Source organism: Neodiprion fabricii, chromosome 3, assembly GCF_021155785.1.
Source record: "Neodiprion fabricii isolate iyNeoFabr1 chromosome 3, iyNeoFabr1.1, whole genome shotgun sequence".
Taxonomy (NCBI): Eukaryota; Metazoa; Arthropoda; class Insecta; order Hymenoptera; family Diprionidae; genus Neodiprion; species Neodiprion fabricii.
The window spans coordinates 17,970,713-17,989,012 of NC_060241.1; the positions used below are offsets into that span (position 1 = coordinate 17,970,713).

At 35.5% G+C, this 18,300-nt stretch overlaps 1 protein-coding gene across 2 annotated transcripts in view; it reads left to right on the forward strand.

Moving 5' to 3' along the window:
* Positions 1 to 15,135: 15,135 nt before the first annotated feature.
* Positions 15,136 to 18,300, forward strand: part of LOC124177676 (asparagine-rich zinc finger protein AZF1-like) — a 47,937-nt gene continuing 44,772 nt past the window's right edge. The window contains exons 1-2 of one of the 2 annotated variants that reach the window (XM_046560313.1): positions 15,136 to 16,503; positions 16,543 to 16,837. In XM_046560313.1, the coding sequence (XP_046416269.1) occupies positions 15,538 to 16,503; positions 16,543 to 16,837 (1,261 nt within the window). In that variant the 5' untranslated portion in view covers positions 15,136 to 15,537. Of the gene's footprint in view, positions 16,838 to 18,300 lie in introns of both variants that reach the window. The other variant, XM_046560312.1, reaches the window with a different exon arrangement.

Consider the following 18,300-nt stretch of genomic DNA (forward strand, 5'->3'; position numbering starts at 1 on the left):
CACGTAGATTGAAATAAAGAATGTGAACTACTGTTACTGGACTACAAAGCTTTGATGAACTAACATCTTTACATGTTTTTGTGATTTTCCCGCTTACGTCTACCGAGTAAACACTCTGTAAACACAGAGTCTAGCAAATACCTCAATCTCAATCGAGTATTTACCAACCCAATACATCACACAAACCACGCGGCGTTAAATTGCAGCGTGATAAACGATTGCAATTGATCTAACGAAAGAAATCATGCTGGAAAAAAATAATTACATATTCTAATTGCAGAAGAAATTGTTTAGTTTAATCTGCTAAATGTGTAACAATCATTACAACTCAGATCGCGAAAATAGATCACGCAGGTAATTAATATATCGATACAGCATGGATCGGGGTCATAAATTTGTATAAATTATACTACTAAACGTTTGGTCGATGCATATTATATGCATTGCCTCGTGCAAAAGTTGATTTCTTATCCCAACTATGCAATTTAGTAGTCTCTACTACATGAAATCGCGAGACCAATTGTAAGTATAAAAAGTTTAGCTTTTACAATGTAATTAAATAGTCGAAATCATTATAATAACAAAAATGTCAGAGTTACTGTTTTGAAATTTTAGCTGTCCGATACAGAATAATTAAAGTCGGGACAACTGATTAATTTTTTTATTTTTTTGCCGTTATAATAATATAGTTTGCTCAGTGACGCTGATAATTGTCCCGAATTTTTGCTACAACTTTCGTGGTAATTGAAATGCTCATCAATTTAGATTTAATATTTTCATCGGCTTTGGGTTTGATTGCAAAGATAAGTGCATTTCGCATCTCTTTTTAAGTAAGTATTCACGATAGAAATTTGCAATTTACAATGTAGGATCACTCATCTCAAAGAACCCTCTGTTACAATCTAATAGAAACATTCGACTATTCGTGCAATAGATTTTGCTATTCTTATAATTGACTTGAGCATTGAACGTAGTTGAAGTGACTGAATTGTACATTGTTTTGCATGCAAACAGAGATAGTTATCATCGATACAGTCGATCAAACTCACACGTTAGATGATTATCACGAAATCTCCACAGACTGTTTAGTTGACGTATAACTTGTTTTTACTAGATGTTTCTTTCATCGTCAGTGACCAGATTCACCACGTTAGCAATCTAACTCGATTTATAATTTATGCACTTCATTTAACATAATATATAATCCAAAATATATTATTAGACTGTAATTACATTATTATTATTGTAACAAATATTTATCCACGGTGTATTTGTATAGTTTAAACAGTTACGTGTACGATTAGTAAGCTTTACATACGTGAGTTTTATGAAATATTGTATAACCATGAGGTCGTATAACAATTATAATATATATTTTATATATTTCAACGTGGAGTTGATGTTGAACTGTCGTTATATTGACATTCCTTCGACTTATGATACCATTCAGAGTTAATCTCCTATAACGTGCGTATGTAGAACGCAGTCCCAACCAGAGGAATCTCATTGTGTTTACACGCGCCTGTTCAGTTTCATTGTTATTTTTAGCAAATGTGTAAACCGAAATTAATATTATTTATACCGGTATATGTATGTAAATAATATACGAGCATTATTACTATCATTTTCATTGTTTATATTACTAGATGTATATAGTAATAGACATGTACATTGTCCATACGTTGTAAACGCCATCGGATAAGTATATATCGTGATAATACCGAACACGTTTGAACGTTATTTTCTGTAATTCACGGTTTGAAACAAGATATCGTATTGCATCCAGTATTATTGTTAGCACGTTTTAATCACTGAATTAAAATTTGAGTAAATTTATCAGCTTCTTAAAACTTGCATTCCAAATTGTGATGCAAAAAATATATTTCTCATAATTCGTATCACGATCATATGAGAAGCTAAAAAGCAAACAATTTAAACCAAAACCTGATTCTCGCACACGAGATTATTACTTCCGCATAACTTATTTCCAATTATTTCGCTATTTTACCGGACAATCGTTATGCACTGGACCAATATCTCAAATATTCATGGTGAAAATATGGCGCTGTGAAGTGTGTTGTTTAAAAAACTGTATCACTTAAACAGGTCCATATTTCCATTAAAAATACCCATCTCTCCGCATTTTTATTACTTTTATTTGACTGCCGCACATTCGTGTGTTGTAAAAATTTTATAGGAAAGACGTAACGACGAGCACCTGTTGTTGCAGAAATCTCTCTGTTCTAGTTGCGCTCTTTGTAGCGTATCACGTAGCTGTGCAGTCGGAAACAGCGGCAATATAACGTGACACTTGTTCCTGGAGAGACGCAAAGTCGCAAGGTAAACAGTTCCTCGTGTATGTACTATGTATGCCAATGTATGGACAGACGCGTGTAGTTTGTAATCAACACCCGTCTCTACCGTTCGTTTAGATTGCAATTTGACTCGAACTTTGCTCAAGACCACGGAGCAAAAAGAATTAAAGACGACCGTGGTAAAACGCGTAAATAAAAAATTCCGGCTTTCAACTTTATATGCTCATCGAATTACTACCAACAAACGGAATGAATTTTCGTACAAATTCCAATCTCGTGATAGTTGTTTTCTCAAAGTATCTAAATCGTTGGATCAATGAACAAACAAAAAAAAAAAAGAAGAAGAAGAAGAAATAAAGTTATTCGAACGAATGTTCAGGGCTTGTTGGAAATCTTTACGGTTTTTTTTTTATACCATGTTAATTGCTGATAGTCGTATTACAGTTCCACTTTAGTCGAAACGTTGCAATGATTCCAAGAGAAAATATTGTGCAATTTTTTTGATCAACTTGTGAGACAGAGATGCTTCAAATCCTTACATAGAACATCATTTTCTTCTGTTCCATTAATTAAGAATATGTCATATAATATTTGTGAATTCTGAATGCGGTTCAACCGAATTATTCAAATTAAATATTTCATTCGATAAACATTACATCGTCAAACTAGTAATAATTTTTGTCAATAATTCGTTATGGAACATTATGGAAGATTATTTCGTTATAATCGTCGAATTATCGCTCCTTTCGATCTAAAATCGTGATTTATCAGCTTCCTTATAACTTTCAACAATTGCTGAATATCAATAAATCGGCACTCGGTACGGAAGGCCTGAGCATAATTCGGTCATCGTATCGGCAATACGAAAGTGTAAAAAATAGAAATAAAAAAAGAACGATTGCCCCGAAGAGAGAATCTGTATGTAATGCCAGCTATCATATGTTCCGTCTGCCGAGGTGTTATCTGCGTGTCTATCTGATCTGACAGTGAAATAATATAATCTCTCTTTCATCAATTTGTAAATCTGATTGGTGTTTTATCACAATGTGAAACCGCGAGCTAATGACGTATTCGGATAGCATTTCGTGCTCTATTAGCAAGAATTAGATATCACAATTGCACATTCAGCGATATCGTGCAATGATCTCGGGATCATGATTAAAGATTTCTGATAGTATGATAAACCAAGTTATTATTTTCGGACTACATTCGATCGACGATCTTGTACCGTGTGTGGCTGTCAGGTTTCGAACGGTGATTACACTTTTGAAGATTGTTTTCAAATTTTCAACAACTAATCGTCCTATCAGGGAGCTACAGAAAACACATGGAAAATTATCTAAGCATTTTTTAAGGAGGACGATATTAATGCGAGCGTCGAAACGAAAAGGGGACGAAACGAAATTTCGCCGAATAAGGATTGTCCGGTAGAATATTTTTTCAACTTGCGCAAAACTGATTTTGAAAAAGTAGGCTCGATAGAGAATTTCATTCCGCATCTTTTTCCCAAATAAACTATATTGATAATTTTTATAGTTTAGAAAATATTCAAAGTAGAAGCCATTTTTCAATGGCTTTCAACTCGTCATAACTTTTTTGAATATTCATACTTCTTCTTGAAACTATCACGCGATAAACTTGAATGTATTCCGCGTCTTTCAAGTCTAACTAGAATCCTTAATATCAAATACAAACAAAATGGTGATTTTTTAAAGAAATTTCGCCAAAATCTTCTGCCGAAGTTTTCAATTTCAATTAAATTTTCAATTAAACAATAAGAACTAATAAAAGAAGCAAAAAATCTCCACGAAATTTCTTCAAAGCATAGTGAAAATGTTGGTATGATTGAAAAATGAAAACTTAAACTTTCGTCGTACAACTTTTTGAATTGAAAACTTCGGCAGAAGATTTTGACGAAATTTATTTAAAAAATCGCCATTTTGTTTGTATTTGATATTAAGGATTCTAATTAGACTTGAAAGACGCGGAATACATGCAAATTTATCGCGTGAAATTTTCAAGAAGAAGTATGAATATTCAAAAAAGTTATGACGAGTTGAAAGCCATTGAAAAATGGCTTCTACTTCGAATATTTTCTAAACTATAAACATTATCAATATAGTTTATTTGGAAAAAAGATGCGAAATGAAATTCTCTATCGAGCCTACTTTTTCAAATTCAGTTTTGCGCAAGTTGAAAAAATATTCTGCCGGACAATACTTATTCGGCGAAATTTCGTTTCGTCCCCTTTTCGTTTCGACGCTCTCGTTTACTTTTGACATCTATTACGGTTAATGTCAACAGATTTTTTTGCGTTTTCTTAAAGTATGGCACTTCAAAAATATTCTCTGAAAATATCAAGTACATCTAAACTACAGTTTTCTATATATCCTGAAATAACTGAAGGGCTCTGCGAGCCTTGATTGCAGATAACTGACGACAGCTGCTAATAACCTGAATATTGTGTTGGAATGAACATATTGTCCGTATATCTGTGGCAGTAGAACTGAGCAGTGGATACTTGTGGGTTTTTAACAAATTATATTGAAAAATTTATCATGGAACGTGATGCTAAAAAAAAGTTCAAGAGAATTTTTAGACAATATTATTAATATATATAATTTTATCAAAGCAAATATTGAACAGTAGTAAAATCGTCGCAGAATCTTCATTTCAAAAAGAAGGAAATGAAGAAGTGGAGGAAACATAAAAAGCTGAAAATAAGGAAACGAATGAATTGAGTGTATCTCGAGACGGAACGTGGCAAAAACGCGCCTATGCTTATTTATTTGGACTTTCGTCTGTAATTGGTTATTTCACTGGCAAAATTCTTGATTTAAATATTAAAAGTGCATATTGTAAACAATGTGAATGTTGGAAAATGAACAGAACAATAATTGCCGACTCGAAGAATGGAATGAAACGCACACAGATAAGTGTACTGCTGATTACCAAAGGTCGTTTGGAACAATGTAGGTGGTCGCATTTATCGAAATACTTGAGCCGTCGGCAATAAAATTTGCGCTCAAATATTGAAATTGTATTGAGGATGGCGACTCCAAAACCTATTCGGGTATTTTAAAAGCAGTTCCTTGCGATATAGTCCAGTCATTATATATACATTTGAAAATGCAAATGAACCGAGAAAGCTGAATTTCGGATATGTTGTGGGGAGTGCTTAGAAAAACTTAACTTTAAGTTGTCAACCTCGATTTTCTACATGCATCTTCCGCCATCTTGAAAAAAGGGTTTAACTTCATTTTTTCTTTCGATAACTCGACTGTGCGTCGTCATACGTGAATTGTTGTTATATACTTTTTTGTTGCTTTTTTTACGCTCTACAATTTAGGCTTCATGCATTTTTAACCTGTCGTTGATGGTTGTTAAGATATCGAGTGCGAAAGTTGAGAATAAAGTTTTCGCAACTGACTTTTCACTATTTACTCCTTTTCCGTGATATACATCGAAAAATTGTCCATTACGTAACTTGTAGAACATGCTAATACCTACAAAATTGTCCTGAGGTTTTTTTTTGTTTGACCAAAATTACGACCGTTAGAGCGCCGTAAAGTTGGTAAGTCCGTGGAAAGTTTTGGTTTCATAGCACGCGCAGTTGCATATATGTGTTGGAATGGATTTGCGGTTGTAGAGGAAATGATTCAAGTACAATAGAAATAAATAAAACAGACAAATTACGAATAATACGTTAAAAATTAATTATGGAATTCCATGTTTTTATGTTGTAAAAGAGGAAGGGGTTTTTTTTATATCTAAATTATTCTACGTTTCGATAGTCCTGGTTTGCAGTTTTCAATCAATTATGAATAACACCTAAAAAATTTATTATACAAGTACACGTTTTTATGTTGTAAAAGAGAAGACTTTGTTTTTAACTTTCGCGCTCGATATCTTAACAACCATCAACGATAGGTTAAAAATGCATAGAACCTAAATTGTAGAGCGTAATAAAAGCAACAAAAAAGTGTATAACAAAAATTCACGTATGACGACGCACAGCCGAGTTATCGAAAAAAAATGAAATTAAACCCTTATTTCAAGACGGCGGAAAATGCACATAGGAAATCGAGGTCGACAACTTAAAGTTAAGTTTTTCTAAGCACTCCCCACAACATATCCGAAATTCAGCTTTCTCGGTTCATTTGCATTTATCGGCCGTTTTTCGTACATAATGACTGGACTAATAATACAACCCTAATTAAGGAGCGGATAGGACGAGTTTACGACGCTAACCGAGACTAGACGACGCGCATTGAAATTCAAACAAAAGGGTCTTGGAGGTAAAGGTGAACTTACAGGAAGGATGATTCATTAATTAACTGTGTAGTACGGCTTAGCAATACGCCAGCATTATAATTGTACGGAAAATATGAAATCTGCAATATGGGCAAGATTTCATTACTAAAGCTCAACCCAAAATCCAAATCACAGTATGTTAGGGTGAGCCAAAAAAAATTAAACCTATCGAATCTATGGTCGTAAAAGGACCTATTTACTGAGAAAAAAATTCTGCCGTTTGGAAAAATTTTTAGCTCAATTTTAAAAGGTGTCGCCGGTGATTTGAAATTTCCCATTTAAACAACACATAAAAAATACCGTAACTATTGAACCGATTGAATTAAAAAAATTTTCCAAGCATATTCTTGCAGGGCATGAAATTCTGTAAAAAAAGACCATGGAAACGATTTTTTAAACTCCAAATTCGTATATTTACGAACCGTGTAAGTCGAAGAAAAACGGAAATATGCAGTATTAGGGTGCTTCGTTTGAGACGACTATTTTTTTTTTTCACTCCATAAACGAAATATCACTCTGAACATAGAACAAAAAATTCCCACCAAAGCCTAGCTCTTTATTTTAATTTTAAGTACTCGCTAAATGAATTTGAAATTTTCTTATTTAATTAACACGTAAAAATAATTTTTTTTTTTGTCAATTATCTATAGCATCGCGAGTGTTAATACTATTTAATTGACCATGGCCGGAAGTTTTACGGTTTTTTTCATTTTTCTCCTAAACTACTAACTTTAAATTTAAATTCTCTTTGAAAAAAAAAAAAAAAACATTACGCTATTGAAATGAAAATATATAGAATTTTATTTATACAACCTTTTCGAGTTTGAAATCGTCTTGATTACATAACATTGTACAAGCATTCATCCGATCATTCATTCAATCATTAACACACGCGGAAATATCAAGAATCAGTTCGACAAAAGTGCGTGTAAAATTAAAGTTGCATCTGCGAATCGTATCTCTTTAAGTCAAATCGTACATAATTTAGATACACGTATACCGTCTTTCGTTACTTTGAGTCGTCTCTGCTGTTTTTCGTTTGTATAATCAAATCTCTCCTTACTTTTGTTATATTTCAAGTTAAAATTCTTTCCGTCGGTTGGAACTTATCTTACGTTTTCGAAGGGTAATCATATTTTTTTAAGGTATTGCTTCACATTTTATTTCATAATCGTGTCGATACTTTTTTACCGGTACTTTATGTTACAGAATTGTTGTATTCGTTATTCACTTTATAATTCAGTCGTACATACTTTGAACTGAGGAACGATTCACCACGTCATGCTTTAGAAAAAATAACGGAGAGAGTTATCAAGAAGAGAGGTATATTGGCCTAGGCCCCCGTCACGTGACAAACACTATGATTCAGTCCTCTTAGTCACTGTGCTGACTCTAGGCGGGAATACACAAATCGTTACAATATACGAGAAAACAATCTCGCACAAAAATATCAGTTATCGATAGATCTGAAAAAAAGTTATCCGTGCAAAGCCGACCCGTCCCGGCTTGTAACTCGATACGTTGGCTACACGCTCCGAATCTTTGCTTGACAATTATTTTTTTCATCGCACTTCGGTGACTATAGACTTTACAGACTGTGCCCTATAAATTGTCGATAAAAAAAACAGGCACATACTACTAGAAAAAAATATTTACGCTCTCGAAAAATATGAGAAAAGTGCGACTCCGCGCTGGATTTGCGTTAGGTCAGCACCGGCACGCTGAAAAAGAAAACAACGGATACGAATTTCGAAAAAATGATTACGTAAGAATTCTAAGCTCACTCGGGGTATATGATATTAGGGTTAGAAGGCTTCCTTATACCGAAGAACAATCAGTATTCTCAACGAAGGGGTGTGTTTGAAAAATTTCTTCGGACTGAAACAAGTATCAGCTTCAAGTCACTTCGATACTTGGTTAATACGTGGAATCCAATGGTCGACTCGACTTGTAAATCATTCGGTTGTACCTAAGTCACGGTGGCAGATGGGCAAAAGTCCAGTCTACAATTCCGCGAAGCCTAGGTTCAAGCCCTTTCTGGTACCACTGAGATTTTTCTGATCGTGAGGAAAAATACTATCGTGTACCTGATCTGCAATACTGGTGGTTCGGAACCCGCCATAAATCTTGTAGGGCCAGTTAGCGTTAAAAACGGGCGAAAGGGAGAAAGGGGAAGTGAGAAAGGATAGAAAAGGTGAAAGGAAAATTGGGAGATGAAGGAGAGGGCAAAGAGGGAAGAGAGGAGAAACGCTTCCCAACTACAGGGAGGGAAGGAAACTAAGAAAGGCCCATAAACCCATTGGGATAAAGGCCCGAAGGAACCAACATGCCGGGACAATATCTTGAAACTTGAAAATCAACTACGAATGCGCGAGTTTCATCGGGCATGAGAATCTGGTGATTTTCGGCTTGGAGACTCATTTTCAAAAATTCACAACTCCAGTTCTATTTGAGTTAGAAAGTTATTTCTTTTTTCATTTCAAAGCCAAAAGAATGAATTTTGATGAAAAAATAGTTTCATTGAAATTTATTGACAAATTCATATTGTTTTAAACAATTAAAATGTTTAAATCGATTTTCAACAATTGCCCCGACCTCGTAGCGAGTTCTAAGTACGATCATCGTATTCTACGTCAAATTTTCTATCGAAAGCGCATTTCTAATTGATGGAAAAATTATTATTACTATTGGAAAAAAATTAATTTATCTAGCGCGGCACGTTACATCGGCGCACGGGTTCCATTCAACGCCTAATTTTTTTGCCTCGTATCGTTTTTCTCTGTAATACAAATGATTATTCTATATTTTCAATTAAATAATATTGTTTAATTAGCGGATAAGACTTTGTAAAAAATCGAACCAGACTGTTGAAAAATCGATCCAGACTTGAACACAGGGCGAAAAATTTCGAGGCCATAGCTCCAGCCATTCCGGCACCGATCGGCTTGAACGCGCAGCAGGCGAGCGGACTCGTAAATCGGCCTCGAAACTTTGACCGTTATTTTCTCGAAAACGATCGATAGTTTACCGATGTGCTGAAATAAAGGTTCGTTTAATTTTATTACTCTGTCAATCTGCCAAGTCTCGACCTAATTCGTGCATTACAGTTAACGAGTTTTCCTCGTCAGTCTGTCTTTTGAATAAGGGGGGGTGGGCAGCTAGCGCACTTAATCCTACTGGCGACTACGTTACGGCGGAAGAAAGCCGAAGGCCCAAACGTATCCGTCCCATCGGTCCGGTCCCAAGGAACAATAAAGTCCCCGAATTCCTCACGTACACCACCGAGCAAGTCCCGGCATCTGTAACCGATGGATTTGCACGAAACTTCGTACAACGAAAGAGCAATAAGAATAAGTGAACACGTATTTCAGCACATCGGTAAACCGTCGACCGTTTTCGATAAAATAACGATCAAAGTTTTGACGCCCCTTTATAAATCCGCTCGTCCGCTGCGGTTTCGAGCCGATCGGTGGCGGAATCGCTTGCGTCGATTTTCAAATTCATTTAGCGAGTACTTAAAATTAATATTAAGAGCTAGGCTTTGGTGGAAATTTTTTTTTAATATGTTTAGAGTGATATTTCATCCATGGAGTGAAAAAAAAAATAAAAATAGTCGTCTCAAACGAAGCACCCTAATGCAGTATAGCATTAATACAAAATTATAATTGAACTTTAACGAAAAATGAAGAAGTAAAACAATTTATTTTGCAAGTACTGCAATTACATCACCAGCAATATCCTAATTGTAACACACAAAGTTCAATCAACAATCAAAAAGAATATTAATCTTCAAAAGTGCAATAAAAAATAAAAAGAAACAGTTAAAACTCTACTCCTCTGACGAATCTAGTTTACAAACAACATCTTTCACACGCCTTACTTCATTTTAGTTTAAGTTTTCTCGTTTAGTATGGATATTTCCAATCGTAGAGCCCTAAAACTGCATGTTTCCGCTTTTCTGCGATTTTCACGGCCCGTAAGTAGGTGCGAATTTTTGAGTCTAGAAAATCAGTTCGGGGGTCTTTTTTTAGAAAATTTAAGCCTCTACAAGAATATGCTTGGAAAAATTTTTCAATTCAAACGGTACGAAAATTAAAAGAAATTTTTTGCGTGTTATTTAAATGGGAAATTTCAAAAGTTTCAATGCAATTTTCGGGTACTTTGAAAATTCATAGCTCTTATCCTGGTCGATTCCAAAGTCGAAATTTTCAGGGTATATTGGGGACATCATAGACCAACTTTCCTGAAAATACGAAGCAAATCTAAGTTCAAAGAAAAAAGTTACAGCTATCCGAAAATAGCGATTTTTCAAAAATCGATTGGCTTTTTTGTGGCTATATATTAAAAAAACAGAAGCAATTAATAAAATGTCGGGCAGATATCGATAGAATAGACCTCGATGAAAAATATCAGCAGTCAGTCAACCCTCTACATTCAAAACCGTAGATTTGAGAGGCATTCAAAAACAGGTAAAATTTCGCTAAAACAGTAACTCATTTGGAAGTCGATACTTGGAGATTTTGCGTCCCGTGTTCAAGTCCCGAACAATTTTTTTCATTTCATTTCTTCGTCAAAGCATGAATCACGAATGTTCCTTATTTTATTGACAAATACACCAACGCTATATTCAAATTACAATTCGTCTTTGCAGAACAAAGCAACTGCAAGTGCCGATCCGACCGAGCGAGCTAATAAACCGGCATTGACGCTTTGACCGTCATTTTGTCGTAAACGGTCGAGTGTGTACGGATAAACCAAAATGCTTGTTCATTTATTTTTATTACTCTTTTGTTACGCGTAGTCTCGTACAAATCCATGGGTTACAATTAGCGTCTACCCCTCATAAAAATTATCGAGTCCTACATCGCATCGAATAGTATGCGAATTTACCGTTAGGATGTCGTAGAATCGTAGCCTTTCCTTTATTTCTGAATCAATTATTTATGCATCGGAGCGTTGTTGTTTAAAATTGTACGTAGATTGGGGTCGTTAAGCTCTTAGTCGGTAATTGGAGACCATCACGACATTGTCGAAATTCGCCAGGGCGCCGCTTTGACACGCCGCTCGAAATTGGCACACCGGAAATGCGAGCACCGGCCGACCCTTGTTTTAATTGTCAACCATAGCGGCCGCCATATTTGTTAGTCGACGGCAGGGTTGGAGCTGACATATTGCAAAATCATTTTTGGTGCCTATGGGGTCCCAAATATCTTAAATTTTTTTTTTAACAATAAAATGTGCAGAACAACACTCCTTTGGTAGCAATGACCGAGTTAGTCGTACCGAGTTGTAGTTTTTGGCTTTTATTTCTGTGGTGTATATTGGAATAAAAAACTGTTTTACACACTGAGAAAAATTTGGTAACAGCTACAAAACTAAGTTTTATTTTGTACCTAGAACTGTATTTTTCGATTGTGGTAAAAAATGAAAATAGTTAAGGACTGAGCGTTGACCGAAACTAAAAATTTCTGTCAGTGTAGATCGCAGAAATATTTTATTAATTTTTCTAATTTTTTTTAAACCGATCTAAGCGGTGCAGAGTCGATTTAAGTTCAAAAATGACCTTTTTAACGAGCGCTCTAACAATAGTAAACAATCTCAAAATCAAACAAGCGTGCCATCTAATTGTAAGTTGTGTAATCGCTTTAAATATCTTATCATGCAATCACAATTTTTTCTTCGCCTTCTTCCGGAATACCACTTCACAAATGTTGATTTGATTATTCATATTTATAAGATTAAATCTTCTCATTAGAGATTTATAAACTATAACTGTAGTTACCTTAACCAGTTTTTATCCCACTAGCTGACATATTTAAAGATTCAAATTTTGTGTTTGTAATATTGGAACTAAAATATGTGTGTACAGTTTCTAGGTGTCAAAGGTCAATAAAGTTCAAAAACAAACTTGACGTTTCGGCTATGAGTGGAGGCCCTCTCTTCAGACAGCTAAAATATATTAATTGAATACAGTGACATAAAAAAAATTCGTCAACTAAGACTTACGTTTAATTACTTGATAAAGCTCATAATGAGACGAAACCTTCTTAACGAAAGGTAAAAACTGAACTGCAGCAACGTAGAATTTAAATTAGGTTTTCATAGCCGAATTATTATTCATTAACAACAATCAGAAACCAGAATGGCTCTCCGGTAATCATCTAAATAAAGATACGGAATTATTATTAAAGAGTGAGAAATTTCCAACAAAAAAGTCCAGATTTTCGGAACTGTATCACCAATATTTATAATTTTAATTTGAAGGTGAAAATAGGGCTGAAAACGGGCGATGTGAGACGACCGTGAGCTCGGCACGATTCGCTCATATTTACAACAAAAATTGTTTTAACCCATTAAAGATTCGTATTAAGGAACGAAAAAATTCAGGTACCATTTACATAAATAAATGAACAACAAACCGTAAAAAGAACAAAATTTTTCCCCTCTTTTTCAATTAATCGTGCTATTGTTAATCAAGTCACTTTTACAGTTTGCGAATTAAGATAAAAACCCCTGTCATTTCCATACTAGAAACATGAAAATTTTTTCATCTTCTGGAATCCATTCTTCAAAGGGTTTCAAAGGTATCCCCGTTTATAAACTTTTCCAATTTCGATTTTGCGTGTTTTAATCGAGAATTTAAGGAATGGAAATGTTAAAAAATCGAATAGAGTTACCAAAAAAAACTTTGTTTTCCAATTTTTCGATTGTTTCGAACTCTAGTCACTGAAAACTATGCATAAAATAATTTTTTTTAATTTGTTACCTTGATTGTTTAAAAAATTGTTGTAAACAAATGCATTGTTTATGAAATTATCAAAAATTTGTTTCTGTTATTCATATCGTCGGTAAAAACATTGATTTTTAAGGAAAAAATCGTTCCTTAGAAAAAATTCCCTATAATTTCAAAATGCAGTTTTTAAGTAACAAATTTTTTTTGTTGCTAAAAATTAATATTAAGGAACCAGTCTTTCTTTAAAAATCATCATTTTAAGTGCTATTTCATATTCTGTGAGAAAAAACATGTTTGCTTAATTTCTTAATTGTTTATTGAATAAACAATCTGTTATAAACAAATGAACATCCATACTATATTTTTTTTAGATTCTACCAAAAAAATGAAAACTATCGTGCACGAATTTTTAATGAAAATATTTTTTTCCTATTTTTTACATAATCTCAAATATTCTCATGTCTTCGAGCTTGCCATTTTTTTGGGTTATTTATCATTGCGGTGCGAATAACTTGTAAAAATTTTCATGTTTCTAGTTTAGAAATGACAGGGGTTTTTATGTTGATTCGCAAACTGTAAAAATGACTTGATTACCAAGAGCACGATTAATCGAAAAACAGGGAAAAATATTTCTTTTTTAAGGATTGTTGTTCATTTATGTATCTAAATAGTACCTGGATTTTTTTGTTCCTCAACATTAACATTTAATGGGTTAAAACAATTTTTCTTGTAAATATGAGCGAATCGTGCCGAGCGCACGGTCGTCACATCGCCCGTTTTCAGCCTTATTTTCACCTCCAAATTAAAATTATAAATATTGATGGTAGAGTTCCGGGTTCCGGAATTTTTTGTTAAAGATTTCCTGCTCTTTAAGAATATTTTTTTACATTTGCGATATCTGCGATAGTTCTCGAGATATTCGCGAATAATTAAACCCTTTTTTTCACGAAATTGTTAACAACTTCAATTTTTTGTTCCCCATCTTGAATTTTTTCAAAAAGCTTCTAGACGCGATTCCGAATCGAACGACACCTCAACCATATTTTTAGAAGAATTCTAACGGAAAATCGCAAAAAACGTGCTCGTTGACTAAAGACTGTATCGCTGGAGTCTGCAGACACGGTTCCCAAAAATCCTGCAAGGATTTTCTGAAAAGCATTACATTTTCTATATCATTTTAACTTTCCTCTCATCAAATTAAGTATAACCAAAGTCATTCGTACATTCTTTTTTCATAAACTTGAGATATTAAAAAAAAGGAAAATAAAATTTTTCAGCCAAATATCGCTTTTTCGCATTTTCGATAACATTACCATAACTACAGAATAAATTTTGAAAAATCCGGCTTACTCCCAGATTCGTTCCAAAGACGACTCAAATCGTAAGGGCAATAACACGATCGATGAGTCACCTCATTGTCCTGAAAATTTCGCTAATACGATGACGAATGACAAAACTACTCTGCAGCAATAAATCGGTACTTTGTATCCGAACCATTTTACTCATTAGACCTACATACTCAAACGGATGCACCCAGGTAGGTGAACCCCGGATTAACGGTAAACAGGGTGAGCAGGGCTAATCGCAAGGTTCGAGGGCTCAGGTGGGGCTGCAAGGCAGCGCGTGGGAGAATCTGACCAATGGCGCGTCGCGATTTCGAAAGTTTCAAAGCCGTGATCCGCAGGAGTGGGGAGAAGTGCCGGCGAGTGGGGACTACAGCAGAGCGGAGCACATGTGGGGCAATGTGGGGTGACCTGACGATCCGGACGCACGAGAGTCAGTCTTCGCCAGCACTCGGTAGAGTCAGGTCGCTCGGTCCTTACCGAAGTAATCTGGCGTGCTCGCGTGCGGGAGATTCTAAGTTCCTCGGTGTATAGTGAGAATTAGCTCGGTAACGGTGTTGTTTTTAGTGTTACGTTTATTTTTTGGTGTTTTCTTTTAAATATCCTCCATCGTCGATTTCGTTGCCCAGTTTCGACGATCCTTCGTTTCGTTTGAGATACATGCCACAGACACTTTATACGTACAGTGCGCAAGTTCGGTTTATTATTTCAAACGTCATACTGCAGAGTGAGAGAGAGATATAAAAGTGGTCTTCTGAATTATTACCGACAATTTGGCGATTTTGTAGTAGTGTTTGTCAATTACCCGTCGAGCAAAGACTTTCAGGTAAAGATGAATACTGACAAACCGAAAAGTGAAACCGGAACCGAACCTGAGACCGATCCGGCGGTTGTACAAAACACAAATGAGGAATCAATGGATACAGACGATATAAACTTCGCGGCCCATTGTTTACTCTCCATGTCTCAGGCTAGAGATTACAGCTTGTCCGGAGCACGGACATCCGCGACACCCTTCATGGAACCACCACCCCGTTTTGATCACACCACCACACCGAAGAACTTGATGATGGTGACGAACGTGAAACCGGCTGTGATAGTAGAGCCGGTACCGGGTGCGGCAAATTTTCCGGGTCTACCGGAAGACCAGGCGACGACGCCCCCCGAGGTCTTTTCAAGTTCCCTCTTCATGGTGGCCAGGATACTAACCGACCTAACTAAAATCAAACAGGAGCCGGTCCCCGAGGTCCCGCCCGTCGTTACCGATCAAAGCGTCTCTGAAACCGACTCAGAGCTCATGTATTCAACCGATATGGATGCCGATAGTGAGCCGGAACCGGAAGACGAGGATCTCTACGAGGAATCCGATTTCGAGCTCAACGATGTCTCGGACATAGAGGCCGAAGAGGAATCCGACCTCGATTTTGACGAAAATGCGAACGACGGGGAGGACGAGGACGAACTTGACGGCGATGACGAGAACGAAAACAATTACGAATACGAAAACGCCAACCAACCGCAGGTAGATATCGACGAGGATGAGGGATTAGACGTGGGTGCGGACGAAACGTTTGAGGATGAGGAGGATGAGGAGGACGATGACGATGATGATGATGATGATGACGATGATGGTGACGACGACGACGACGACAATGTGAACGAGGAGAAGGAAATGCAGATGCAGGACGAGGAAGAGGATGAGGAGGAGGAGGATGAAAACGAGCCGGTGCTGCATCGGCGAAAATGCCCCAGGCTCGACATAAAGTACGAACCGCAATATAAAGGCGAGGAGGAGGAGGTGGAGGAGGAGGACGTCGAGGACGATGACGAGGAGCAGGAGGAGGAGGAGGAGGACGAGGAGGAGGAGGAGGAGGAGGAGGAGTTGGTGGAGTTGGTGGACCCGGTTGTGCCGGCAGAGGAATCGCCCAAGCCATCAACATCCGGCGAACAGTCAACGGGGTCAGGAGAGAACTCGAACTCGAGCAACGATGACGTGAACACAGCCAGGATAAACCCTGCGCCCAGATCTTCATATACTCCTGCACGAAAGTCACACCATTGTCCGTACTTAGGATGCAACAAGGTTTACGGAAAGAGTTCGCATCTCAAGGCTCATCTCCGCACTCATACCGGTTCGTAAATCACGATGATATTTTAAAACGCTTACAACTAGTCGATAGTTTTTTGTTTTTTGTTTTTTTCGTTTAGTCACGCTTTTCTTATTCGTTAACGTTGTGCACGTGTTGCATGCAAACATGCAATTTTTTTCATTTTTAATCTAGAGTTTAGTTTTATTTAAATCATGTTGATGTTGGCAACGTTATCGCAACTATTCATGCTAGGGAAAAACCGTCATTTCGCGATATTTTTAATTATTTTGAAATTCATTAGCATGGAATGATATGAGATATATTCGTCGTATTTTAAATTCTTGGTTTATCGAAAATAAATATGTAGTGTTTTTTCCATGATGATTGTTTTTTTGCAATAACGTTGCTAACTTCAACCTTTTCGATGTTTTCCACGTATTGTTATTTAGAACACGTTGAATTTGATATTTTAGTCTTGATTTAGCGTTAGTTATTTGACGCGTATTTAAACTCGGCATTTGATCACATTCGTCGTACGCGCGGTCAAAGATTATAATTCACAAGTGGTACACAAATGTTCTCTGAGAACGTAAACAACACCAGTTCAAGTATCGTCGAACTACTCCAACACTTGTTGATTCGGATTTTATTATTGAATTCAGTTACTGAAAACATCAAATATTTTTATAATGATAATAATAATTATAATTATTATAATAATGACGACAGTGAGAATAATGGCAATAATGATTCCGCAACTCCGCGGATCAAAAAAAATATTTAAAAGATAAATACCAAAAAAAATTACCAAAAACAAAATTTAAAAAAAAAATTACAATGATTGAAGTAGTAGTAGTAGTATTAATAATAATAATAATAATAACAATAACAATAATAATAATAATAACAACAGTAATAATAAGAATGATAATAATAATAGTGACAATGGCAATAATGATTCCGCAACTCCACGGATCAAAAAAAATATTTAAAAGATAAATACCAAAAAAAATTACCAAAAACAAAATTTAAAAAAAAAATTACAATGATTGAAGTAGTAGTAGTAGTATTAATAATAATAATAACAATAATGATAATGATAATGATAATAGTGACAATGACAATATGGACTCCGCAACTCCACGGTTCAAAAAAAAAAAATTAAAAAAATTAAAGCACAAAAAAACTTGATTAAAAATTAAAAACAAAAAAAAATTAAATAATAATAAAATTAAAAAAATAATTTTTTTTTCTATATTACAATAATGATAATATTATAATAATAGCGATAATGATAATGTTAACGATAATTTGATGGTTGTTAGTATAATTCGATTTAAGTAAGCAGAGGACGATATCTGCTGATACTTGGTACGGTTACATTTAGTTAGGCTAATTCAATCGCAATTTCTTTTACGAGGCTAAAGCTAGCAGCCAAACGTGTTAAACTTTTTGGAAATAGATAAAACGCAGTTAAGTTTTATCCGAATAATTCTATAGAAGTG